This window comes from Astatotilapia calliptera, chromosome 6 (assembly GCF_964374335.1).
Source record: "Astatotilapia calliptera chromosome 6, fAstCal68.1, whole genome shotgun sequence".
NCBI classification, from domain to species: Eukaryota; Metazoa; Chordata; class Actinopteri; order Cichliformes; family Cichlidae; genus Astatotilapia; species Astatotilapia calliptera.
This window is the reverse complement of record NC_137427.1, coordinates 43078595-43106472: the sequence shown is the minus strand read 5'-3', so window position 1 is coordinate 43106472 and position 27878 is coordinate 43078595. Positions and strand designations below refer to the sequence as shown.

General features: G+C 43.2%; 1 protein-coding gene and 1 long non-coding RNA gene across 3 annotated transcripts in view; one reads left to right on the top strand and one right to left on the bottom strand.

The window, feature by feature from the left end:
* The first annotated feature begins 174 nt into the window (after nt 1–174).
* On the top strand, nt 175–25115 carry LOC113024795 (dual specificity testis-specific protein kinase 2-like). Of its 2 annotated transcripts, none has more exons than XM_026172135.2 (11): nt 175–305; nt 391–1022; nt 13666–13787; nt 14413–14461; nt 14933–15079; nt 15241–15323; nt 15689–15779; nt 17881–17964; nt 18272–18358; nt 18460–18553; nt 19807–25115. In XM_026172135.2, exons 2-11 carry the CDS (start codon nt 816–818, stop codon nt 21042–21044), a joined length of 2202 nt encoding a protein of 733 aa, XP_026027920.1. In that variant the 5' UTR covers nt 175–305; nt 391–815; the 3' UTR covers nt 21045–25115. The 2 variants fall into 2 exon arrangements, with proteins under 2 accessions (XP_026027920.1, XP_026027921.1); XM_026172136.2 differs by lacking the exon at nt 175–305 and adding an exon at nt 12536–12990 and having other exon boundaries at nt 910–1022.
* Nucleotides 22062–27878, bottom strand: part of LOC113023388 (uncharacterized) — a 6047-nt gene continuing 230 nt past the window's right edge. Inside the window, exons 1-4 of the long non-coding RNA XR_003272566.2 lie at nt 27702–27878; nt 27543–27609; nt 26158–26316; nt 22062–22193 (exon numbers count right to left, since the gene is read on the bottom strand). The exon at nt 27702–27878 is cut by the window's right edge and continues 230 nt beyond it. This is a non-coding gene — a long non-coding RNA (uncharacterized LOC113023388). The remainder of the gene's footprint in view (nt 22194–26157; nt 26317–27542; nt 27610–27701) is intronic.

Genomic DNA, 27878 nt, shown 5'->3' with positions numbered 1-27878 from the left:
GTCCTCGGAGCGCAGGACGTCCCCGGTCACACCGACGTGTCTACCTGTGCCTGTGGAAGCTCCCGTTATCAGCAGCGAGGGAGGCGCATTACAGGGAGGCTCAGCACGCTGCATCAGCGGGACTCTTTATTCTAAAGCAGCAGGTTTAACGGGGCCTGTCAGTCTTAGTTAGTCAGGCAGTCTGGTGGAGCCGGCCCGATGTGATTGGGTGGAGGTGGTGGTCACTCTGGCTGCTGGTGTCATGGTTCCAGTCGGAGATGGGCCCGAGCTCTTGTTCGTCGGCGCAAACAGCGCAGTGATACGCGGTGATGCGGATCTCTTGCTGTAAATCCACCTGCAGCCACCGTAAGGGCTGCTGTTCCTAATAATGTGCCTTTAATGCTTCCGCAGGGCTCTGCGTGTATGGCCGGCTCCCGGTGCCGTGGAACTGCGGCATCCATCAAACGTGCGGGATGACGGAAGGAACCGAGCCTCCTCTCTCACCCACACGCTGAGGAGGCGTTCATGGGCAGCGGGAATTCCAAACACTGCGTGACTTGAACGAGTTGAAACTTTGTCAGGCAGGAGCTGTTGGGGCAGCATGGGGGGGTGATGAACAGATGAGACGTTTGGCTCAGTAACGGAAGAAGGACATAAACTGAGCAGTAACCTACAGCACACACTGGGGCGACCACAGCAGCGCCGTGGTTAAACAATACTGTCGGCTCATTGGTCTCTGTGACACTATGATGGTGGGAGGCACCATCACCTCGTACCCGAGGACTGCGGTGGTCTGAGAATCAGGGTTTCAGAGCATCTGGAGAACTGTCAGCACTATGGACTACCACTCCGAGTGCTGCTTCTGTGACCCTGAGGAGGGTCACGGCAGCCTCGATGAGCCAGCTCTGCATAGCATCCACGCACCCAACCGGATCCGGCCCTCCTCGTACCGAGCCTTGAGGAGTGCTGTGTCCAGCCTGGCCCGCATCGATGACTTCTTCTGTGAGAAGATCGGTTCAGGCTTCTTCTCGGAGGTCTTCAAGGTATGTGACCTCACCTGAGTCAACTGCAGCGTCAGAGTAGTCCTCTGCTGGTGTGCCCCATAATCCCCCCGTGAAGAAGCCATGTTTCCTTCATCTTCCCACACATTCAGATAGACAGACAGTGGCTGGGGTCTGACACTTTATAGCAGGTGTGGGGAACTCCTCGAGGGCCGGTGTCCTGCAGCTTTTAGATGTGTTCTTGACCCAACACAGATGATCCACATGACCTCCTCAACATGTCTTAAAGTTCTCCAGAGGCCTGATGATGAACTAATCATGTGATTCAGGTGATATCTACAACCTGCAGGACGCCGGCCCTCCCTGCTCTGCTTTATAGCCTTTACAGATGAGTTTCCTCTGCTGAGAAAATCAGTTTGTCCTGCTTTTGTTTTTGCTAGATTTCTGCTAGCTTTAGATGTTGGAGGTGAAAGGTGTGCGGGACAGTTTATTGTCAACTAATGCAGACTGACAGGCGTTTGGAAAGTAGGATGGCATTTATTGTATTAATAGATGTTTCTGAAGTAGAATTTTCCTGCACGTGAATTTTTGATTCTCTGAGCACACGTTTTAATAAGACTTTGCAAAAAGACCACATTTGGAGAGTTGAGGGTTTAGCAGTGACACGATTCGTTTTGTCACTCACAGACTTTATTCACAGTAGAACACAGAAAAGAAATACAACTTTTAAACTAAGAAAACGGACCATTTAAGGAAAATATTAGCCCGTTTGTAATTTGATGGCAGCTGTACAGCTCAAACTCTTGGGACAGGGCTGTGATTCCCCCTGTGCAGCATCCCCCTCTATTCTCCGAGAGAAGGTTCAAGTCTGGGACCAGACTAGTACCTGGATGTTTGGGAGAGGACTATGGGCCCGCTGTCTAATAGAGGATCGTAGCTGCTCAATAGTCCTGGGTCGTCTTTATTGTATTTTTCTGTTTTCCATTCCTCGGTGACAGCTGGAGAGCCGACAGGTCAGTGCACCATCTTGACTCTTGTACTACGAAGCCGTGCTGTTGCCATAGATACAGCCAGTTGCTCCCCCGGATCATTTTTAGCCTTTTAGTTTAGTTTTAGGTGATTTTCAGTCACGTACTCTAAGTTATATTCGTTTATTAGACATCAGACAGTTAAAATGTTCTTCCTGCTGTGAGTTTGCAGTTGTTATTAGTAATGCTTTGTTGTCAGCTAATAAGCTATTGATTTATTACATATGCCATGATCCACAACCTGAAAAGAATATGTGACGGCACATAAAGCCACCCTTGGTGACAGTCATGTGTCCCTGCACTGTAGTGTTTGTGAGACTAAATGAAATATGAACTGGTGCAGGTTAACCCTCTGTACCCGGTTAGTATTCCCACAGAGCGTCCAGAACTTTGAAGGAAACACTTGAACGTATCGAATAAACCACTGAAAAGTGTTAATTTATATTTTCCATGAGGGTACGGTGGGATTTTAGATGGGCGGGGTGTAGGAGAAGTGTTCACCTCAGCCGGTCGCAGCAGATGGCCCCGCCCCTCCCTGAGCCTGGTTCTGCTGGAGGTTTCTTCCTGTTAAAAGGGAGTTTTTCCTTCCCACTGTCACCAAAGTGCTGCTCATAGGGGGTCATATGATTGTTGGGTTTTCTCTGTATGTGTTATTGTAGGGTCGACCTTACAGTATAAAGCGCCTTGAGGCGACTGTTGTTGTGATTTGGCGCTGTGTAAATAAAACTGAATTGTATATGAGCTGAATAATAAAGTTAGTCAATCATCAGCACAAGACCATAATAAAGAGAATGACCGTGTAGTTTGGAGCTGGCTGAACAACACATGGCTGGATGGCATGAGCTTCATCACACTCCTCCTCCACTGCTCCCTCGTCACCTCATTCTCTTCCTCCTGACCTGAGCCCTTACCTCCTTAGCTGACGTCAGAGCTGTAATGAAGGAAACTGTGCATAAACATGCAGAATGATTTAGTCATGATATATTTGCAGTTATTGCCAGCAGACTAGATGTGCAACCCTTCTCTATAGAGAAAATAAAGTAGTCTCTAAAAACCTGACAGCTAGCCACCTGTGATGTGATGCTAGGACCACAGATGCAGCCCACAGTGTCTTTAAAAAGCCACACTTCCTTGTGATAAAGGGTCTGATTACACTGGCACATCATCTGAGAGTTTACTTGCTGATGACGTCAGAGCGACGATGCTGCACCTCAAAGCTTCAGTAAGACCAGCGGTTTGGGATATCCTCGTCACCCCTTGGTTATCGTTGCAGCAGACGCTCTCTGACCTGTTTCACTGCCTCACAGACATGGATGCTTCACACTGGGCTTGTTGACAGCGGAGCTAAACAGCCTTCTGACAGGATACAAACTACAGCCAGTGTGTTTTGATTTGTCGGGGAAACATGGAAACTATTTGATGCACATATATCTGTTTTTAATCCTAATTTATGATTAAGTGTCTCCAGTCTGTGGTATACGCTTGTCGGCCAGTGGCAGTTGTTATTAGTCAACAGTGGGATACAGAAGGTTAAACAGAGCATATGTGTGTGGGCGGAGTCACAGGCCCATTTTGGCAGTTTGGTTTTGATTGATCAAAGTGTTCCTGAGAGGATTTCATTTCCTGTTGAGGAGTTTTTCCAACTTGTCCAACTCTGAGTTATTAGTGGCACCAGCTGTGCTCGAGGCACAAGCTTGGACCTGTTTTACGGCTCCGGTACCCACTCGGACCAGATTTACATCAACTGGTGCCAGTTGATCTGTGGCTATGGGAAGGGCTACCCCAATAAATTCACTGGTGACTGCAGGACACTTACCCCAGGTTTTGCCAGCGCTATCACGATATCACTGTACTTCACTCACGATACTATATTATGGCAATTTCACCTTTTTTTTTTTTTAGTACAAATGATGTCGTCAAAGTTGAACTTTGACAGTATCTGTTTGATCCAACATGACAAAGTTGTGGTATTGTCAAGCGCTGTCACTGAAACCTGGCGTCAATGTTGCCATAAGAAGGAGTCGTCCTGCTGTCGGTCTGATATCAAACTCAAAGTTAGCAATTACATGGAACCTGTTTCAGATAGTACGAGCACCGACTGCCATCAGAGACTCTCTGACTTTTAAAAAGGGAGTTCTTCCTCCCCACAGTCATCGCAGGAGATCATCTGATTTCAGTGCTGTATGAGGGAACCATTATGAACCATTATAAACTGGTGATATACAAATGAGATTGTATTGAACTGAGGAGACAAAGGAAAACCAAACATGTGCAAAGCTTTTAAGACTTGTTTTCTTCTTCCTTTCCAGGAATAGAAAACATTATCGCAGCTATTCAGCAAACCACTCACAGCAGGTCTTCACTCCAGTGTGTTTATGTTTGTGTTAATGTTCAGAACAGCACAGATGAGTGATTCCTCACTGACGATCGCTCCTCGTTTTTTAATAAACGGGCAAAGTTTTCCTTTAAAGCCTTCATTCAGCATAGCAGTGGACACTTAAATTAGCATGTTTCTTCATTTGGCATCATCAATTGGAAATATCTCATTAACTACTTGAGTTTTCAAATACAGGAAACAGCTGTTCCTGTGTCAGTCAGTCAGTGTTAGAGCTTTTATTTCTTTTTGACTGTACAGAAGTCAGACTGACATCTTAGCAAACTTCTCCATAGCTCCTTTTCAGCAAAGACACAGTTTAACAATTTCCCAAAAGAAAAAATATTATTCGGAAATACACGAGTTAGCTTGTAAAACATTGATTTGAATCTACATTTTACATTTCTGATTTTAGCCTCGTATAGAAACAGAAACTTTCCTGTGGTCAGATTTAGTGAATGGTATGTGTGCAATTTAAAACTCCATGGGGCGGAGCAACAGATGCCTCCAGCCTAGAGCTGGGCGATAGAACGATAACGATATGTATCGCGATATAACTTTTACTCGATAGAGAAATTAAGCTATCGCGATAGACCTCGCTGCTCTTGTCCTCAAAAAAAAAGAAAAAAAAAAGGTCAGCCAATCCAAATTAAGTAGCGCAGAGCCGAACCAATCACAGCCGCAGCGTCACGGCCGCAGCGTCACGTCGCGTGACTTGTTACGTACAGCACAAGTGCCAAGCCGCACGTGTGTTTGTTTGGGAAGCAGCCAGCGGGTAATGGAGGAAATGAGTGTGCCGACTAGAAAAATCAACCGAGTGTGACCGAAGAGAAAACAGATGATGGTTCCAACGCCGGAGAGATTGTCGAACGGAAGAGCCATAGAAGTTCCGTAGTGTGAAGGTATTTCGGCTATTTCAAGTCTGACAAAAAACAGAGTAGCGTGCACTGTAAATTGTGCCGAAAGCAAGTCTGGAAATACAATAAACTGGTGCATGCGTCACACTGTGCGCCACGTTATTGTTTCGGTGAAATAAATTTCTACAATACTGTTACTGTTAATTCTACTCTCTGCAGTGTTTAAATGCTTACATATACACACAGTTACTGTCCATCCACACAGACGACTCGGTTCTGCTTCTATGCCCCAGCTTTGTTTACTTTTTCCCACCGAGGCTTCTAGACTTCTGATTGGCCAACATTTCTGCACGGTTAGGAATCTAGCGCCACCTGCTGCTTTGGCATGTTCATAGCAGCGTTTTCCTTCATTTCTGCCTTTATGTGTGGACGGGATTATTTTTTAAAACGAAAACGGAAAATCTCCGTTTTCAAAAATACCCGTGTACGTGTGGACGTAGCCTCAGTCTCTGACTGGAAGCGCTGATTCGTCATTCGGCTTTTGTCAGACTAAAGTAACTGTTAAAACTGTTTGAAAAGCTCAGCTATACAACAAGGAGAGATTGAGAATTTCCTTTTAGTTCTCAGTTTATTTGATATTGACAAAAGTTAGTCAGTTTTGTCTGTTCTTCTGTAAAACAAACTAAGATTTATTTTTAGAATTAATATTTTGTTTCTAAGTGGAATTGACAGTTTAGTCTGTTTCGTTTGTTCTATTTTGAAACTTAAACGCTTTAGCGGCTGCCTTTTGTGTAGTTTGCAATATTTGCCTTTATTTATCTGAAAAAGTCTCATGTTCCTTAAGTACATCTACCCTGTTGAACTTATTATGGGAAATAAATATTTAAATAAAAACAAGCTGCTGATTATTTCACATTTTACTTGTGAGCAACGGCACATTTAAATCTTACAAATATAGTTATTTGGCTGATATCGTGATAGATATCGTTATCGCCTGAAATGAAAAAAACATATCGTGATATGAAAAAATCTTATATCGCCCAGCTCTACTCCAGCCCTGGATGTTGTCTCATCCATGGATTGAGGTTTGCATCAGCTGCTGACAGCTCTCAGTGACGCTCAGCATAGAGGCTGACACGACTGCCTCGGTTAGTGCCTGGTGATGTAGCTCCCTTAAACCTTGCATAGCCGTTACTCTGCAGTAGGTAAGCAAGTGCAAGGTCTGTCCCTGGTTTACCAAACATCAAGCAATATTTGATGCTGCACCTACAGCAGGCAAGCTGAAGGCTGCCAGCATCCTTTTTTTATTTTTCCAAAGACTGTTTCAGTTCTCATCCAAACAGCTGATGTGAAGTTCCAGATATTTACCCCCAGTGAGGTTGTCACCTTGTCCTAATGGTAGCCTGTGAAAGCACCAAATCACAACAACAGTTGCCCCAGGGCCTTCACGCTGTAAGGTAGAGGTCCTTAAATGACTGAGAGAACCCCAACGGCCTCCTACGAGCGAGCACAGCGAACCTGTGACCTTAATGACCTCATGTGACCACTCGCTCTTTTTTTGTCTCGTGTAGACTTTTATTTTATGCTCAGCAAGAAAGAAGAAGCCGCTGTTGTCGTCTGTTGTGTAGTTGAAGATAATCACTCGGATGCTCCTGGGCCTTGGTCCCTCTCAGCAGTTCTTATACTCCACCAACTCCATCCACTCTTGCATCCAGAGCAACGTGCATGTTGGCAAGAGTGTGAAATAGAGCAGCTTATGTTGCAGCCACGGTGGAGCCGTGCAGCAGTGTCAGTACCAACAGTCACACAACTCTTCTGCTTCAGGTTTAGTTATCGCTGTACATTAGTGGTCTCTTATCATTGCCATAGCACAACAGTAATGCTAATGTGGGAGCTAGGCAGCAAATGCTACCAGTCCCATCCATCTGCATTAATGGACAGTGTTCATTTACCAGGCTAATGCATCTGTGTGTCGCTGCAGTTTGAAGAAACAGTAGCAGCATAAAAAACAGCTCTACCTAAAAACGTGTTTATTATTATTTATACCTTTAAAGTTATGTTGCTCCCATTTTCAGAATTGTCACTGTTGGTATTGTTTGTATTACACGTGTTGCCGTACAGGTGCGTCACCCTGTTGGTGGGTTACCCTGCTGCTACTCTGATTTAGCCATACGTAGTCGTATACTCATGTGTGAGCTACAACCAGCTTCCAACATCAACTATTTCCCCATATTCTTGTTATCACATTATGTATGCGTATAAGACGTCTGCCTTACATGCAAAGGAGCACTGGTTAGAGGTTGAGAGGAGACACAAGCCCAGCCGAGGGTGGTCACAAGCTGCTGTAGTCCTAGCCTGGGTAAATGGGACGGTTCATTAAATGTGGTACCAAGACTTGTGTGGTCAACTTTCACACGTGTGGTTTGATACCAGGATTATTCAAAAAGTCTCAGATGTGGTTGGGTTTCCAGAGCTCATCAAACAGCTGACATTTCTACATGTAACCTGGCTAAAGACAGAATAGTTACGAGCATGTGTGTCATTATTGTAAACAGCTGCACCTGTAGCGTGAAGTTTCCTGCTGCACTGCATCACTTCCCCCAAAGTAGAGCAGCTCAATCGCATTAAGTAAAGCTGCTGTGTGACTACAGTGTAGAGCTTTGTGTCTGCTGCTCGCATGCCTGCAAACTTGGTGCTGTTACACAAAAAGCCGAGTGTAAAACCTTCTTTCTTTATTTCAGTCCTTCTTTTTTTAATACTTCTTTTTGTAAGAAATAACAAATATGCAGAAGATGGATGGAAGCACATTTAGGGGCATCAACAACTTTCCCCTTTTGCACCACAGTTCACTTTTCTTCCAGGTAACCGTGTGTGTACATGAGTGATCGCCTCCTGAGCGGAGGCTCAAGAAGATGTGAAGGCATGAAAAGCAGCACGCCTTATTATTTGCTCAGGGAGAGGTTTATACAAAGTGGAGATTTTTCTTCTTCTAAGCCAAAGATTTACCCCCCAGAGCCAAAGAAAGAGCAAAAGCTTTTATTGTCAGTGTGAAAGTGCAGACGTGAGTGTGGAAACGTCACCAGTTTAATTGTCTCACACTTAAATGAATGAATGCTTTTCCACACTTAAACTTGGATATTTTGCAGCTTGTTCTTGTTTGCTCACCAGAAAACTCAGTTTGCGCATGGTTTCATTCTCTAAAAAGGAAAAAATTCAAGATTTTTATTTGCCATTTGTGCACATTTTAATTCTTGTGCAGAGCTCTCTAGGACAAGTCACATTTTAACCCTCTCAGGGCAGGCGTTGCAGATTTGCAACAGTTAAAAATGAACAACCTGATCACCCCACATACATAAATTATGAGTTTCTTTTACTCAGAAGTACCACTGCAGGACTTGGTTGTGCATTAGCAACAAAAAGTTTAATTTGAGCCTGAGAGGGTTAAGAGGTAAAAGCAAAGCAATGGCTGCTGTGCAGGTCTTCTTAGGTTTGGACATGGGGACCAGCGGGGACAGACTGGGTGGACCGTAGGGTCAAATGCATCGTGTCCACTTCTTTTATTCCATTTTGAAATGAGACTGTGTGTTTAAGTTTCACAAATGCATGTTTGTTAAAGTAATTAATAATTTTACCACATGCTGGGTGCACTTCTTCCATGTTTATTGTTTTGTTTGTTTTGTAGCTAAAGACAACATATTTAAGATTGCATATTCAGCAACGTGGCTGAGCTCTAATAATCAAATAATGGTAGGAAGCATGATGAGTCAGCTACATCTATAAACTGTGTAGATGCTACACACAGATGAGGTCTGCTGCAGTGCTGTTTGGCCCTTCCTGACGTCCTATTTTTTGTATGTTTGTTACTTAAATGTTTCAGACCGTCAAACAAATTTAAATATTAGACAAAGATAACACAACTAAATAGAAAATGCAGTTTGTTATTGAAGGCGTTAATTATAAAGGGGGAACAAAAATCCAAACCCAGGCCTGATTACTGCCACAGCTGTTCCAGATCAAGAGATCACATAAATAGGACGTGCCTGACAAAGCAGACCAGAAGATCCTCAAAAGCCGGACGACATGCCGCGATCCGAGGAAATGCAGGAACAGCTGAGAAACAAAGTTACTGAGATCTCTCAGTCTGGAAAGGGTTATAAAGCCATTTCTAAAGCTCCGTGAGAGCCATCATCCACCAATGATGAAAACATGGAACAGCTGAAAGAGTGACGACTCATCCAACGGGTCACAAAAGAGCCCAACATCCAAAGAACTGCAGGCCTCACTTGCCTTAGTTAAATCAAATCAAAATCAAAGCAAACCAGTTTTGTTGTCACATCACATGTACACTGGTACAGCACTGCGAGTGTCATTGTTGTGTGTGAGCTTCACAAGCAACAGAGGTGCAAAATGCAATAATAGAAGAACAAGCAAAATATAAGGATGGGAATCTGAGAATTATAAGAATGAATATGTGTGCATTACTGAATATGTCTGTCTGTCTGTCTATCTGTCTGTCTATCTGTCTATCTGTCTATCTGTCTGTCTATCTGTCTGTCTATCTGTCTGTCTATCTGTCTATCTGTCTGTCTATCTATCTGTCTATCTGTCTGTCTATCTATCTATCTATCTATCTATCTATCTATCTATCTATCTATCTATCTATCTATCTATCTATCTATCTATCTATCTATCTATCTATCTATCTATCTATCTATCTATCTATCTATCTATCTATCTATCTATCTATCTATCTATCTATCTATCTATCTATCTATCTATCTATCTATCTATCTATCTATCTATCTATCTATCTATCTATCTAATCTACAGAGGTTAGCAGTTGAAAATGTGCAAGACAAATGGCATTCATCTACATTGTGGAGTGCATAGTGTACTGATAAGAGAAGATGAGGTGTCTATGAAGTGTTCAGCAGCCTGATGGCCTGATGGAAAAGGCTCTGTCTGCTGGTTCGGTTCCTCCTCACTTTCTTCAGGCACCGCTGCCTGTAGATGTCCTGGAGGGAGGGAAGCTCACCTCCAATTATCCTTTCGGCACACCGCACTACTCTCTGGAGAGCTTTCTGGTTGTAAGCGGTGCTGTTGCCGTACCAGGTGGTGATGCATCCAGTGAGGACGCTCTCAATGGCACAGCAGTAAGCCGTCTCATCACCTTTGGTGATAAGACCCACCACTGTAGTGTCCTCTGCATACTTCACAATGATGTTGGAGTTGCTAGTGGCCGTGCAGCCGTAGGTGTAGAGTGAGTACAGGAGAGAGTTATGGTCAGTGTTCATGACTCCAGGCCATTATTGCCCAGAGTCTTTCTTATGGCAGAGTTCAAAGACGAAACCCACTGCTGAGCAAAAGAACCATAAAGACTCGTTTACCAGAAAACATCTTGATGATCCCCCAGACTAGAGCAGGGCGATGTGACCAAAAATATTTATCACGATAATTTGCGATAACGATATAACTGATGATATAATCGACACGAGACAAAATACTTTACAACTCCACAACTTTATTAGTGCAAAAACCATCAATGTATTTTCACTTAAACAAGCAGCTGTTTTTTATCTGCATTAAAGTTATATAAAAATGTAACAGTGCAAATGCAAAATCCTCGCTGACAGTTTAACCAAAAGGTATTTCCAGTGGAAACTGGCCGACACATCCTCAGCATAACCATGTATAATATGCACAAAACTTAAAAAGAGCTTATACACACACAATACGGTAACATTATGTTGAAGCACAGCACGTATCACTCCGCGAGGCTCCGCCTACGATAGCCGTAATGCTCCGACAATCCATCAAGCGGTGCGGCTTCGTAGCTCAGCAAAGTCGTACTGAAACATTTGACAGATTTTCGAGCGCCGTGCACATAAAATCGTCTCGAGGTCAGTAAACACAACCAGAGTTCATACATAAGGCACACGGGATTATAAGGGGCTCTGTCGACTTTCAGACAAATCAAAGGATTGATTTTAAGTGCGCCGTATTTTCCAAACAACACGGTAATAACGACGGCCCGCTAGCATGCGCTACCAAAAATAGTGCTTTGTTGTGTATCTGATGGACAAAAGCTAAACCAGTTCCACACCAGTGAAGCTGCAGCATTTTTACAAACCAGTTCAGGTTCATCGTTTCATTCAACGATCCACTTTCACCCTCCTCATTCTGCGTCGCCGCCATGCTTTTGCCACCGTGTGCGTATGTAAACAAAGGCACTGCGCATGCGCGTTTTACCCATATTCTATCGCCATGTTTCATTTTCCTATCATTGCCCAACATTATACTGGTATTACCGTGAACGGTATGATATGGCCCAGCCCTAGCCCAGACTTTTGGAAAAACACTCTGTGGACTGACGAGACAAATGTTGAAGGTGTGTGTCCCATTACATCTGGAGTAACAGTAACAGCATTTCAGAAAACATCATACCACAGTAACATTTGTTGGTGTCAGCGTGATGGTCTGGGGCTGTTTTGCTGCATCAGCACCTGGAAGACTTGCTGTGGTAAATGGAAGCACGAGTTCTGCTGTTTACCAAAACATGATGGAGAATGTCCGCACATCTGTTCATGACCTCAAGCTGAAGCTCACTTGACAATGATCCGAAACACACCAGCAAGTCTACCTGTGCATGGCTGAGTCCTGACCTGTATCCGATTGAGATGCTGTGGCATGACCTTTGAAAGGTGGTTTGTCCTTGAAAACCCCCCAATGTGGCTGAATTACAACAAATCTGCAAAGATGAGTGGGCCAGCAGTGCTGCAAGAGACTCATTAACAGTTACTGCAAATGCTTGATTGCAGTTCTTCTGCTAAGGGTGGCCCAACCACTTATTAGGTTTGGAAGGCGATCACTCTTTAACACAGGGCTAAACACCTTCATCTGGAAACTGCATTTTGTGTTTACTTGTGTTATCTTTGTCTAATATTTAAATTTGTTTGATGGTCTGAAGCATTTAAGTGTGACAAACATACAAAAAAGTAAATTAGGAAAGTGGCAAACACAGTAATAACATGTTTACTAACTAATTTCACCCAATAAAACTACAGTAGAGTTCTTGGATTTTCTGTGTCACACAGCAGAGCATATTATTCGTGTAAGAACTCCATTACAGTGCACAATAAGCAACAACAGCACAAAGACCACACAAAATGCAACCAGAGGAGCAGAGACAGCTGCTGCAGTGTTAGTCTTTAACAGTTTTTATTTCATATGTTTTCACTTTTACTTTACAATAAACATGTTCTATCAGTATCAGGACTTAAGTCTCCTTCTTGTCAGTTTGAAGGTCCAATCACAGCACCCAACTCAACAGTAGGATCTCTGATGGAGGTGAGCTGGCGTACAGGGTGGAGGTAGAGAACAACCTGAAGCTAAACATCCTTAAAACCAAAGAACTCATAATGGACTTCAGGAGGCACAGACAGGTCCACTCCCCTCTCATTATAAGTGGAGAACTGGTGGGTTCTGGGCACCCACATCTCTGCTGATCTCAGCTGGACCCACAACACTATCACCCAGTAAAGAAGGCCTTACAGGGACTGCACCTCCCCCGAGGAAAAATAACCTGGACCAGGAGCTGCTGCTGGCCTTCTACAGCTCCTCAGTGGTGTTTGATACTCAGGAGCCACGACTGAGAACAGGAAGGCTGCACAGAGAGTCATTAACACCGCCTAAAAAGTCATTGGCTGCCCTCTGCCCCCCCTGGAGGCCATCACCAGGTCCTCCTGTCTCAGGTAAACCAGGGCCATCACAGGTGTCCCCTACACCCCGCCCACCACCTGTTTGACCCGCTGCCCCCTGGTTGGCTTTAGGTCAATCAGGTCCCACACCTCCAGACTCCCGGGCCATTCAGACTGTTAATAAGCACTGGTTGTGTGTATGTGTGTGCGTGCGTGCACACACATGCGCTCTGCTCAGTAGCAGCCCAGTGGATTTGTGCAGATCAGGAGGAGTGATGGGAAATCCAGAAAGCCTATTAGCTGTACTATTAATATACGCACACAAACACAAACGCATGCAAGTGCTTGGAGGTGCAGACACTGTATCAACTTTGCAAGCACCAGTCAGTGACCCTGGTGACCACATGACCTACTGTAGCTGCAGCTCAAACTGTACGTATCAAAATAAGGCGAGGGAGACCGAGTTTATGGCCTCGTGAGGCTATTGTGCTAAAATGTGCAGCTGTGACGAGTCACTTGTACCAAACGTTTCTCCCAATGAAACATTCAGATGAACAGAATCAGCGTTCTCGGGGTCCAACGTTACAGGATTGTGTTACATGCTGGTCTTAAATTTCACAACTTGAGGTTTTGTGGCAGACTTTGTTGAAGCAGAGGTGGAGAGACGTTCACACTGTTAGTCTGTGAACAATCATTCTCTGCCTTTGGCTTTCTCTTTCTCTGTACCAGGTGCAGCACAGGATCACAGGGCAGGTCATGGCACTGAAAATGAACACGCTGGCTAGCAACAAAGCTAACATGCTACGAGAAGTGCAGCTTATGAACAGGCTGTGCCATCCCAACATTCTTAGGTAGGTGTAAATGTGCTGATTAAAAATTCAATGTTCGATTTTGATTACAGTGAGATTCGAAGAACATTTTGCCCCTTAAATAAATAAAATCATCCTTTAAAAAATGCTTTTTGTATTTACTCTGCTGATCTTTGTCTAATATTAACATCTGTTCGATAATCTGAAATATGTAAGTGTGACATATACCAAAAAGATACAAATGAGCAAGGGGGCAAATAGCTTTTAAAAGCACTGTGTATATGTTGTACATTAATGTTTGTTCTATATTTATTGCATGAATAAGACCTTTGCCAGAGTTAACTTCAGCACATTTTAACAGGTTCACTCAAAAGAAAAAATCAAAAAAAGGTTTTTTACACTTTATTTTTGTAGACTTTAAAATGGAAATCTCATTTCCCCTCATAAAAGGCCGATCAAAAACAAATCATATTGAAGCTTAAAATGTGTAATAATAACAATTTACAAAGTCTAAAGTTTTGAAGTTGTGACACAAATGTTCTGTCGTTCCTCTGAGGGACACAAGGGGGTGCCACATCAACACATTCCAAGCTGTCCATCGATGGATGGGCGCCATGGTTACTGACACGTAGAAGTGATTAAATCGTGTTTCTTGACTTCCTGTCAGGTTTCTCGGGGTTTGTGTGCATGAAGGTCAGCTGCACGCTTTGACTGAGGTAAGACTTTTGTTTTGTCCTCTTCGTGCTGACAACATTTCCAGGTTTCCACAGCTACACCTTATTCTCATGTCTCTCCTCCTATATTCATTTAGAAGTTGTGCAAAGACGACATTCAAACATTCAAAAGCAAGAAATGCTAAGTCCCATTTAGAGAGGCCCATCAGGGTCCCCAGAGGACCAGGGGATTAAACCAGCCCACGTTTAGCAGCTCTGCATGTGTTTGGGCAGCTTTCCTGATTCATATATTTTCCTTAATGCAGTGAATTCTTGCACTGGGTAGCAGGTCTGAGGTTGGGACACATGTTTTAAACTGTGTGCTGGGAAGAATCCCCTGACTGGTTTACAGTGGGAGACATGGCACCTGAGTTGGTCAGACCACAGGACAGCTTCCCTCTTGAGATAAATGAGCTTGCAGCATTTCTGGATCTTGCTTGTGTCTGGCTCACCCTATCGTCTCTTTCTGTGCAGTACATAAACGGGGGTAACCTGGAGCAGCTGTTGGACAGTGACCTGTATCTGTCGTGGGGAGTCAGGATGGCTCTGTCTCTGGATATCGCCCGAGGACTGCAGTACCTGCACAGTAAGGGCATATTCCACAGGGACCTCACATCCAAGGTACGGCACACGAGTCGCGTACCTGCACTGATGAAAGCGACGACAAAAATGAAACTTTTTAAATTGTACTTCTGTCTCTCTCATTGTTCTTTATAGAATGAGACTGTTTTTACCAGCTGTTGTTTGCATATATTCATTTCTCGACTGTTTATCTGTTGCAGAATTGTCTGGTTCGCTGTGAGAATGGCACGTTCACTGCTGTGGTGGGAGACTTTGGCCTGGCAGAGAAGATCCCTGATTACAGGTGCAGGACAAATCTTTTCTCTCCTGAGCTTCTATAAATTTGATCAAAGCAGCTGTTTTGTCTGTGTTAGAGAGCGTGGTCTGTTTGTGCACAGGTACCAGAATGTGTCCCAGACATTAAAAGGAAAGTGGAAACATCGTAACCTTCTATTAAAAAGTCAAATCCAGCGATTCTCCACTCCAGCTCTGATCGTTCTCACGTCAAAATAAACGGGAATTAATATTCAAACGTTATATTCCTTGTTTTCATGTATGATCTACAAAGTGATCATTGGCAGGATTTTTTTAAGTGTGATTAGATAGATCATGAAGAGCTTTCACATTAGGTTCCTAATGACAGACCGGTCCACTCCCCTCTCTTTACAGTGAAGGTTCAGAGAAGCAGCCTCTGGCCATTGTGGGCTCTCCGTACTGGATGGCCCCTGAGGTTCTGAGAGGAGAACTTTACAACGAGAAGGTGAGCGTCTTTGGTTCTGTAAAACTGGAGTACAGTATTAGAGTGTAATCTTTTTGTGACCCTCCTTCCTTTATTTAATTATAAGCAATGAACTCTTTACTCGGTACGAGCCAGTGGCTAATATTAGCTGATGTTAACAGACTGTCTGGATTCCTCGTGTTTGTCTTACCCTCTGTTTTCTCTTCTTTTTTTATTTGAACTTGTTATTTTGAATATGTTGGTATTTGTGTTGTCTTTGTGCGTTTGTAGAAACGCAGGATACTGAGTGACCAGTATCCTTTCACACAGTCACATATGATGGGTTGGGGCTAGCTTACAACTGTGCTAACTGTGTGCTGTAACTAGCAGCTGCTACAACAATGTGTAACTATAGGAACATTTCTCAGTATAAGCAGCCAAGCAAAGCCACATAATGTTGTGGCAAATCCACTGATCCAAGAAAAATGGGTCAGACATCAGTTATAGAAGCGATAGTCTTTATATAAGACTTCGAAAAAGGGTGTACAACACAAAAACTGACCAACATCAGAGCAACATATCATAATGGGTCCCGCAAACCTTTTAGTTAAATATGAATAACTTCCATCTCTACAACAAAGGATCCTGGGAAATGAAGTCTCGAATGAAAATAAGTATTAAATGCTCTTTTTTGGCAGAAAATGAAATCTATAATTAACAGCTCTCGCTAAATATGTGGCTGGCAAGAAATCATTTACCACATAACCAAAATGCTGTTATCAAAACAATAAATCGCAACAAAGTTACAACAAGTAATAGATTCAGAATTCAGTTCTGACTCCCCCTGAAACCATAAAAGCATGTGTGAAGTGTTTCCACAGTCTGTGGCTGAGCGTTCTTCCAACAGATGACCAAAAATGAAGGTTATTCCTTTCTCTTAGTTTGAAATGTTCCTTCTTAATCTCACTCTGAGTTCAACACCGTTCACCAATTGCATGTGGAGTTGAGCTGACAGGGACCCCAGTCAGAGTCAGACGCTGATAGGAAACGCATCGTTGCCGTTTCCTCTTTCAGCCACGTCGAGTTTGCAGTTAAGATGAAATTTATTGCAGACATTATTGCAAACATACAAAGCAGCTAAAAGATCCCTTTGTATGTTTGTCTTACCCCCCACCCACCCAGTCACGGCAGATTGCTACCAGAGCGTTGTTCTGTTGTAGGTTTCTTCCTGTTAAAAAGGAGGGTTTTCCCCCACTGTTGCCAAAGCACTGTTGCTCATAGAGGTCATATCATTGTAGGGTCTCTACCTTATAATATAAAGCACCCTGAGGCAGTTGTTGTTCTGATTTGACGCTGTATAAATAACATTTATACAGCCCTTTGCCGTCGTCTCATCTTAGCTCTCCATGTCAGAATCAATGCACACATCATAGCACGTCATCAAAGACCTGATACCTGATCAGTATCGATCCAAACGTGAGACTGGGGAAACCTTAATAAGGGCTACACTGAATGGATACTTCTACTTAACATTAACTGTACCAAAGCAGCCTAACAACTTTCCCAGACAAACCTACTGTAAAATGAAATCTACCACAGTGTAACTGTCAATCATAAGGTCATGTTTGTGTAATTGCATTTAAAGTTACCAACCATTAGACTCTGCCCCCAAATTCTCCAGGTTGTTTGTTTTTGGTCTTGGCAGACTTCATAGAGCTCATTTAAGTGAGTTGGTTTCCTGCCAAAGTCCCGCTTTTAAGCTTAGTCCACACGTTTCCAATAAGGTTGATTTCAGGGCTTTGGGAATGCTGTTCCAGAAGCTTAGTCTCCTGTTTTATCAATTCCAAAAGTAGCTTTGGTGTATGTTTGTTATCCATGTTTCAACTGGTGAAGTTGAATAATTTGTTATTAGCAGGTTGTTTCCAGTACAACTGGCAGCAACCTAGCTCCAGGGCACGATGCTGCCACCTCGACCTGTATGAGTGAATACCTGCCTGTTTCACATGGAACTGATCAAAGACATCATGTTCATCTGATGATGTTAAGAGTTAGTTTCATCCGTCTGGTTTTGAATTTTACTTCTGTATGAAATCTAGTTGGAGCCCTAACACAGCCAGAACTAACGGGACCTCCTCTCTCTTAGGTGGATGTGTTTGCTTATGGCATCATCCTGTGTGAGATCATTGGCCGGATTGAAGCTGATCCTGATTTTTTACCGAGGACAGAGGTAGGAAATAAATCTGTCCCCACAGTCACGCACATTCATACAGCACTTTGCTCTGCACCTTATCTAACATTCACACTGTGAGGGATGCAATCGAGGAACTGGAGGTTCAGCGTCCTGTGATATGCAGGCTGAACACCAACCTGCCAATTAGTAGTCGGCCCACCTGAGCTAGAGATACACAGGGTTAGCTCACGTATACCCAAAACCAGGCATACGGCGTGGGACATGTCAGACCTAATCCAGGCTAAAGCTTTGACCTGAAGCATTTTGAAACTGCTAACTCTCCCAGCTGTGTGTTTGTCTCTAGGACTTTGGTTTGGATGTGGATGCATTCGAGAACATGGCCGGGGACTGCCCACCAGCATTCTTTAATCTCGCCGTGACCTGCTGTAACGTAAGTATACGCACAGCGTGTCACAACCCAAACACGACCGGGAGCTACTGAAGCTTTGTCTGCATCCTAAACCGTGGCTCTGTTCGTCTGTGTCGTTTCAGATGAATGCAGAGAGTCGACCCTCGTTCTCTGACATCGTCTTCACGTTGGAGGCCCTGGAGAGAGAGCAGCAGGGAGAGACGCCTGTTGCACTTGGTAAAAAGACCCTTTTTATCTACTTATTTTTAAAGTTCTACTGTTCTGAATGTTTCACTCTCTCTGGGTCTTAGAGCAGGTTAAAGCCCTGATGTGTCCCTGCGATGCTTTGAAGCATGTTCAGACATCACGGCCACAGCTAACCGGGTTTCGTGTTTCATCTTGCTGCATTGTTGTTCTCATGTTTTAATCAACAAAGATGTATAATACAGAACTACACATGCTGTCACCGCTTGAGCCCAGCTGCCATGCTGCTGCTGAAAACTGCACTGCATTGGAACGAGGCTGCTGATGATGTTAGGGATGCTAACATGTTCTAGCAAAAACTCGAAAAGTAAAAATCCAAAGTAAAACTGTAGTTTTTGTGAAAACTGAGCTTCTACTTAGTTTTATTTACTACAGCTGGATTCTGAACAAGGAGACAAAACCTCACCTGCTGCCTTTGATTGACCGTAAAGCTTTAACATGCTATCGTTAGTCTTAAAGGATGTTTAAGGATGTTTGTAGCACATAAATAAGTCACAGCTATATATGTTGAGTTGCTGTCTGAAACATACATGAAACTATGAAATTATAGCTCATATTTTTTTCACATCAAGGAAAGACCTTACAGAATAATAAACATGTTTGTAGCTCGGTCCTCAAACCTTTATGCTGGTCTGAATACTTTGAGACACGGATTAAAACAAACAGACCTCAGGGTGTTCTGACCAATGAAGCTGATGGATCAGCTTTGCAGGATGGAGCCTAGTCAGGTCTTTACACTGCAGACTGTTTTTCAGACTCATGTATTTTTCATTTGCATGTACTTTATGTACTTTTTGCCTCACTTTTGGGGCCGGCTCATTGGCCACCACTGGAGCTGCAGCACTGTAGAAGAGGCAGGTAAAGAGCAGTTACAGTGAGGTATTATTTTCCGTTTTATCTATCTCCTGTCAAAAATTTAAAAAGAACCCAACGATGTGACGTTACCCTGTGAGTGACACGAGGGATAATGATACCAGTGCAATAATAATGAGCTCCAGCAGAACGAGGCTGAGGACAGAGCAGCCGTTGGCTGCAGCTGGTAGGAGGTGAGGGCAAAGAGAAGACAGAGGAGCATAGCGAGACCTTGTCACGGGGTGATGCCGCCTTGCTGCCAGTGAAAAAAAGAATGTTCTTACACGTTATGTTGTCTTTGTATTTTCTGTGGTTCGTGACCTGTCGTGCTCTCTGACTCTTGTTCCATCTTCCACCTTGTTTCCCTTGGTTAGAGCCTGTGGCAGCAGACGTCAGCCCGTACCGATGCCGAAGCTCTCCCTATCACCCTGCGGACCACACTCAGCTATGGCAAGGCTTGGGCAGGAGCCAGTCAGACACGATACCTCCAGGAAGCCTGCCTTCTCCTTTACTCGGGACCCCAGCAAGGGTCAACCCGTTCTCTCTCAGACAGGACTTAAACGGAGGACGGTGCAAACTGTTGGACACTCCCAGCAAGTCCGTCATCTCGCTGACCTTTACCCTACCTGCACTTCCTGACATGTGCACCTCCCCCCACCTTCTTAAAAAAGCGTCAGGGATGAGAGTGCCTCCAAGAAGGTGCCAGTCTCTGCCCTGCACCCCAGAGCTCAGCCGGACTGTGGCTCTGCCCAGACACGCAGCGGGGGAGGAAGAAAAAAAGGATGAGGACGCTCGAGAGGCGGCCATGAAGCACAGGACGTGGGAGGATATGAAGGATGACACAAGGAAGGGGACGAAGGTTTCAGAGAGAATACAAGGAAGGCTGCACGTTGACCATGCAGACATGAGACATGAGCCAAGTGTGAGGAGAGAGGCTTTTGGAAAGGAAATACAGGTGGCAGAGGATCCTGGTTTTCCTGTAGAATTGGAAATGGTGTCTCTGGAGCGATTGGAAGAGGAAGATGACGAAGAAGAGGAGGAGAGCATAAGTTTTACAGAAGCCATGGACTGCACCAAATCTCCTGAGGCAACAGACAGGATCGTGAACGCTACACCTGAAAGACCATTGCTCACCTCTACCTCCTGCAACTCCATACGGACCAAGGGCTGGCGGCTTCCCTTCTCAACGTCTGCCTTGCCTCCTCTGCCACGACTCAACAACAACAACGGCTCAGGCCTGGTAATCAGTCAGCAAGTGCAGTGGGGTCGAGGAGGCCGCTCAAGTGACTACAGTGGAGCCCTGTCCTCAGACCCAAGGGGGCCCTCTGAGCAGGACGAGGCAATTTCCTGTCCAGGCTGCTGCCTGGTAGGCCTGAGTTTCCCTTCGGTGTGCCTCCGTGGTTCAGCTGCCATACCTGCCCCCCGCAGAAGGGCTTCGTTACCACGGCAGCGGCCCTACCGGAACCTCAACGGTACCATAACTGGTGGCAGCGCTTCGTCGTCAGCAGTCACAACCAAAACATTACTGTGTCACAACACAAATGGATTAGTGGGTGCGGGGCCCTCTGTGTCGTGTGAGCCCGGCCGCTCCCTGCCAGAAGCCCAGTCGTAAGAATCCTCGAAGGTGCTTGTTTTGAACTCGTGGCAAAGTGAAGTGGACAAAGGCATAAACAATAAATGTAGTGGGTACTCAATGCTTAATACTGACTCTAGCAGCTGTGCAGTCACTGTAGCCTGTGCTAACACACTGCTGATTAGAGCGCCATCTATTGGGCTGGAGGATTAAACATAACTGTCACAGTGAGAAGCATGGTGGCATAAAGGAAGAGGTGGCCAGGGTTCAGCTGCTTACTTTATTACTTCCAACATTGTATGCTGAGCAGATCTATACATCTAACCAGTCAGGGTTAACGTTACTGCCTCTGGGATGGTGCTCGTTCAGACAGAGCAGCTAGTCTGGCTTACACTGAACTCCCATCTCCACTGAAGCAAACACGCTCTATGTGGAACTGGTTTCCAGACATGTGACAAAGAGGGGCAGGCCTGACTGAATCCACTTGCCAACTGGGCAGTCATTAGCCAACGAGCTAATCCTCCTTTTTGAAACGTGGCATAATCACCTTACAAAATCGATTCCATTTTTTATTCAGTATGACGTCAAATCGAGTGACTGAACTCGGCAGCAAAGTGCCTCCAGAGGACTGGAAATCTTTTTTGCAACCACAGCTATCATCATCGGCTCCCTTGAGATGAATGCAGGTTTACAGGCACTTCCACATTGGCTTCATTTTTCCTAACAGGAAGCTACATCCATATTTTATACTGTGTCCTCAGTGATGAGTGACGAGAGCTAAATGGCTAAATTATTTAAATTATTTATTTACATCTCTGTATAGACAATTTCTAGATGTTTTAGTTTTCACAAAGATTGTGTCAATAATACATTTGAATTGGGAAAAATCAGTTTTCTAATAAAATAAGTGTAAATTAGCTAACTGTGTTTATGAGTAGTAATTAATCAGTAAATGATTTATAACTTGGCATACTCCCTTGATGACACATGTATCCTAACATTAATTAGAAACTTGAAATTTTCATGTGCAAGCAGCTGATGTCACACCTTGTAGGACTGTAACGTCTCCAATGCAGAAAGTTAGATGTTGGTTATCCATCCATCCTCTTATTCTTTGTCAGGGTCGCTGGAGCCTATCACAGCTGTCTTAGGGCAAAGGGCAGGGTACACCCTGGACAGGTCACCAGTCTGTCAGAGGACAAACACATAGAGACAGACAACCATTCACATTCACACCTATGGGCAATTTAGAGTTACCAGTTAACCTAACCCCACTAACTGCATGTGTTTGAACTATGGGAGGAAGGAGCCTCTACCTAAGGAGAACCCACATAGGAAGACCCCGGCCTGATGGTGGAATTGAACTCAGGACCTTCTTGCTGAAAGGCAATAGTGCTGCCAATTTTGATAATAATATTATTAAAATTACCACCTTCTTCTTTTTTTAATCCAGACCTCCATTTTCTGCAGAAGTCCATAAGATGAGATGCTTATACTCCCAAGTGCCTTGCTTGTTTTCCCTTCCTAGTGCCAACACTAGCTAAGGGTAGCTTTAAAGAAACAGCTCCTTTTTGCTGCTCCCTTATTAACCAGGGGTCGCCACAGCAGATGGCTCTGTGTTTCTGATTTGGCAGAATTTTATACCCTTTATGAGGCAGAGATAGACTGTACTCTTGGTCTCATACCAACAACCATTCACGTGTTAGGCAAATGTGTAAACCACTACATATAGAGCTGCTGGTGCTAGCTTAGAAGTCAAATCCAGGAATGTCAACAAACATCAAGGTCTTCACAAACTTCACATAAAGACAAAAAAAACATTATGTAACTTCACATAATATTTTGCTAGTGACAATAGCAAATCAGCTGAGGCTAAACAACTAGCTTTTATACTTAGTAACAAGAAATTTGGCAGGGATGCTAACGTGAGCTAACATTAGCTAGAGGAATGTTAGTTCTCTCTCACAAATGTAAACTCTGAAACTACTGTCAGTATTCTACTGCCAGGGCATTCAGTTTATAGTAGGAACATTTGTTTTTTCTGTCTTTCCTCTGTTTTTTTTTTTTTTTTTTTTTTATCAGTACTAGCGTTCCTGCTAACATGTGCAAATTGCAAGCTAGCCCATGTAACAAAATGCTAGTTTGATTTGGATAAGGATGAGTGATGCATTCAAACTCCTCGGGCTGATGGTAACTTAGCTGAACTTAACTTAAAATTACTTTATCAGCTTTAGTAACTAAAGTGTTTGTTACAGCTGGTTAGTTTGTCAAATTGCTTTACCAAGGAATGTGATTCATAATCCTAACCTTACTATAAGCTATGTAGCCCATTCCTAGCATTGGTTGCCCCAAATGTAGTTTTCATGATGCTGATACTCAGGTATAGAATATATACTAGCCTCTATTAGCTAGTGTGATGCTGGAGGATTATTTGTATATCCAGACCTACATCCCTAGCACTGTGCACCACTGGAGTATGGTCAGCTGCAACCATTATCGTTCAGTGTAGGGCAAAAATTCATGTCTGCATTTCTTCAAACTAACTTGGACAGCACTAATCCCTGCAAAAGAGTGTTGGTAGGGATTGGTTTTCTGCAATTTATACACACCGATCTTTAATTTATATTGTATATAAAAGATGGATGAAGCAACTGTGATATCAACCATTGGTTTGTGGATTCTTCATTTTAAAGCCTTTAGCTATAGTGCTTTGGCTGGTGCCATGTTGATTCTTTGGAGCCAGACGTTAGCATATTTAGACCTGAGACTTTTGTAATAAGATATCAGCTAAAATGCATAGATGCGGTGCATTGATACACATACTTGCTAATTAAGAGGCTATAATATTATTAGAATTCCAGTCACTAAAGCTGGAGGATGAACTTCTGATACAGTCTGTACCGCATGATCATTTTATTAGCACGCTCACGGCTGAGAGGTCCAGTTTTAGTGACTCAGCTGGGGGAAGTAAGGTCGAACAGACAGATACCAGCTACAGCCGGTTGTGTCAGCACATAGTGAAAGCGACCTTACCTCTAACATTAAGCCTTAATAAAACTGGAGTTATTCGGAAATTCACTTGCAATACAGCTATGAAGGTAGGAACGATCCATAGAGACCAAAATATTTGCTTTTATGAATAGTTTCCAAACCATTGTCAAAAACCATTTGATGTGTGGTTGGTAGATTTTGAGTGTGGTGACAAGCAGATGGTATAAAGAATGAAATGTCCACATGCTGTGAGTCAGACGACTGTAAGAGATTTAGACGACGTATTATTACAGAAAAGACTTAAACCAGGACGCTCTTCTAAACTGTGTTGTAGTTTTTGGTGTGGTAGGGAGGAGCTGTATTTGTACACCTCATTTTGCTGACATGTAAAGAGGAAGATGAACGTGCGTTGCAGCTCTGATGCAGCATCCCTGATGGAAACAGTACAGCGCTGCTACGGAGTGGCCACAAACTGGAAGATGTGATGAGCCTTACTGCTCCCAGCAGTCTGGACGCAGGAAGATAACCACATGCTTTTGACTTTGTGTGACTGTAGCTGACGGGGAGTATTTATAAAGTTAATAAAGATGACCTGCTTCCTATGTTTTGTTTTGTTTTTTACAGAAGTACACATTTGTGTGTATGTGTGTTTGAGATGGAGAGACTGGTATTTGTTGAAGGAAGAAGCTCTTCATTTAGACTCTTTATTTTTGCACTTGAGCGTGGAGCACTTTGCAGTAAGACACCAGGCTTCTGTTAGATGGGGCTTTATTTAAATCTGTGCTACAGCTGATTTTTTTATGTTTATCTGCGTGTGCATGTATTTCTGGCTCAACAAACTACCCAGCTCAGATATCCTCCAGTGCATGTTACTTATCTACATGTTCATTTTGATTACACTGTTGTAACTGGAAAACATGAAACCGGTATGCATATTTATTATACAAATCATTTCACACACTGTGTGTGTGTATGTGCTTTGGAGCGAAAGGTAGAGTGATGTATACTCACAGGATAATCTTTTATCCCTTAATTTCTTACCTTATTTCCAAGTTCTGTTCCTGCTGTACAGCTAGAACCCTGTGTGCAATCATCTGGTAATAAACAAATATAACTGTGGATTCTTTGAGTGCTGCTTTTTAACCTTTGCTGTGGGGAGATGACATAGTGGAGGAGGGGATGACTCTTGGAGGTCTTTAAGGGAAAAACAAAGTCTTAAGGTGCTTTGGAGCCTATACAAATATTATATGTCGATATGATCTGCTGGAGGCATGGGAGGTTTTGCAACCAGCAACATTCACTCTGGTTGTTTTTACACAGCAAAATCTCCAGTGTTAAATTAACACTATAGAGTGTCTATATGGGTCTATATGGGTCTGATTAACAAAGACTAACACCGAGCAGTGCTGATTTTCTAACACTGGAATATTTCTAACATTTTGAGTTATTTTCCAGTGTTAGAAAATCAGCACTGCTCGGTGTTAGTCTTTGTTAATCTTCAAAACTGACTAGGTTACTTTTAAACATATAACACTGTCAAAAGTGTTAATTTAACACTCAGAGGTGTGGACCCATATAGACACTCTATAGTGTTAATTTAACACTGGAGATTTTGCTGTGTAGGTAATAAACCAAAAACCGGAAGAGTTCAAATTTCTTGGAAAGCCTTTTTTTTGGTCTCATAGGCTACGTTCCCACTGCAGGCGAAAGCGCATCAAATCCGACTTTTCTGACCCTCTGCGACCCATATCCGGTCATGGTCTGACAGCGTGAACGGCACAAATCCGATATTTTCAAATCCGATCTGGGTCACTTTCGTATGTGGTGCTGAATCCGATACATATCTGATGTTTTAGAAAGCTGCTGTTTGATGGTCACGTCGCATTAAATCTGTTTTTTATGTCACAAGACAGACGCCAATTATCAGTGCCGGAGCAGACAAAATAATCGGATTTGATCTAAAAATCGGAATTGAGCATTAAGATCTGCAGTGTGAACGTAGCCTAAGTGCCCCATACTCACATTTTCATTTTCCTGTATTCTCAGTTCATATAAAGAAATTAGTTAAATCACCCAGTATAATTAACTAATAAATATATTTACTTTTCAGTAATCATTCACATAATCCTTTGTTTTGGTCTTTGAAGTCTGTGGAGCTGACCTGTGCTGCTGATCTTGATAGCCGCACCTCCTGGTAGGGTCTCCCAAGGCCAGTGATGGACCAGACAAGGAAACACCAGCGAACAGTTTCACTTGTTAAAATTAGTAGTTGATGCGGGAAGAAGATTGTTGGAGAAATGAAACAACTGGGAAGAGCAGCCTGTTCAAATAAAAGCAGGAATGTCACAGATTTAAAGACCGAGGCTCACTTATATCTAATGACATGCAGTCATTGTCCCACACTGCCACCTAGTGTTCACAGTGCATATTTTAAAATTAATTCCAAGGAAATGTTTACTGTACGTCTCGTTAAAAACCTAGTTATGAATCACTTTGATGTGTTCACGTGCTGACCTGAACTTAAAATAAAGATATGCTGACAAGACTAAACCCTTGTTACACTAATCATTGTTGCCCATTTAAAGGTTCTGTTTAAGTGCTACGCCCGGAGTCTGAATAAACTTACAAATTCATATTTCATGTTTTGTTTGTTTGTTTATTTAGTGCTGTTATTGTAAGGTACTGTGTATGTTTACGTTTTCCACAGGACATAAGCTACTTTCTGCTGATTTCATAATAAAGTATCGAGGAGCTGCCTTTTGTTTTCTGCTTGGTAGTTGATGGAATCTGATATCCAGCAGTATATGTTTTGTGTACGTTATACATTACATTGTGGTGTCATATAAATGTGACGATCTGTGAAAGTGTTAGGATAAAATGATAACGATGATAATTAATAAATAATCATGATCAAAGGGAGAGAATAAGTTTCTAGTTGTGGTTACAGTTATTTGTTAATTGTTCTCCCTCCTGTATCAGTCCTGTTTTATGTTTCCCAGTCTAGTTATTTCCTATTTTATTTTGATAGTCACATTTCCTTTGTATTCTTGCTGTATGCTTCCTCTCTCTTTACCTTGCTTGTGTTCAGGTGTGTTTTGCACTTGTACCTGGGCCTAAGGAGCTATGAGTAATACATTTTTAGTTTTTACTTTCAGTTAATTCAACATTAAATAAAAGTTTATGTTTTTCTCTGGTTCCTGGTTCTTGTTTTATTACCTTAGTTCCCTTTTGTGTCCAGTCTGTCTCTAGTCTCGTCTCTGTGTTTTGTCATCTTTCTCCCTGGTCATGTCCACATGTCTGTCTGCTCTCCCTGTGTTTTCATGTTGAGGTGTGTTTTGCACAGAGCTGTGGTGTCGTATCTGGGCCTAATGACCCCATTCTGACAGCCCATGAGACACATATTCTTAGTTTTTACTTTCAGTTAATTCTAAAGTAAATCGTAGATTAAATGTGTCTTCCTTTATAGTTCCTGGTTCTTGTATTTTTTTAAGAGTATCATTGGGTATGAACTGTTTAGCAGCCTTGTTGAAAAACACATTTCTTCACCTCTGCAACCAAGCTCATGTGGATCACCGCCAATGCTGCAGCAGCCAGTACAATACTGTCTTCCAGCCTATAATGGAAAGGAAGCATGGTTCAACAGCCTGTTGGACTGGATCTGCCAGTGCCAGGTGCTCTGTAAAGATAGTAAAGATAAGTTATTACCTTGCACTCTTCCACTGTTTATGCAAGCCATCTCAGACGTCTCAGCTAGCAAATAGTGAAAATTAGTTTTGAGTTTCAGTGTTGGTCAAAGTAAAGAGACTTTCAGAGTGTTTTCAGCAGGGAATCCCTGAGATGGCTCCATCCAGCGCCGCCTCACAAACTGAGCTGGAGCAGTTT

Bases quoted from the DNA above. Each gene is read 5' to 3' on its own strand.
- LOC113024795 (XM_026172135.2), top strand. From the start codon at position 816: ATGGACTACCACTCCGAGTGCTGCTTCTGTGACCCTGAGGAGGGTCAC. The intron at 15,780-17,880 runs GTGAGCGTCTTT...CCTCTCTCTTAG, and splicing joins GAGAACTTTACAACGAGAAG to GTGGATGTGTTTGCTTATGG. The intron at 18,554-19,806 runs GTAAAAAGACCC...TCCCTTGGTTAG, and splicing joins AGAGACGCCTGTTGCACTTG to AGCCTGTGGCAGCAGACGTC.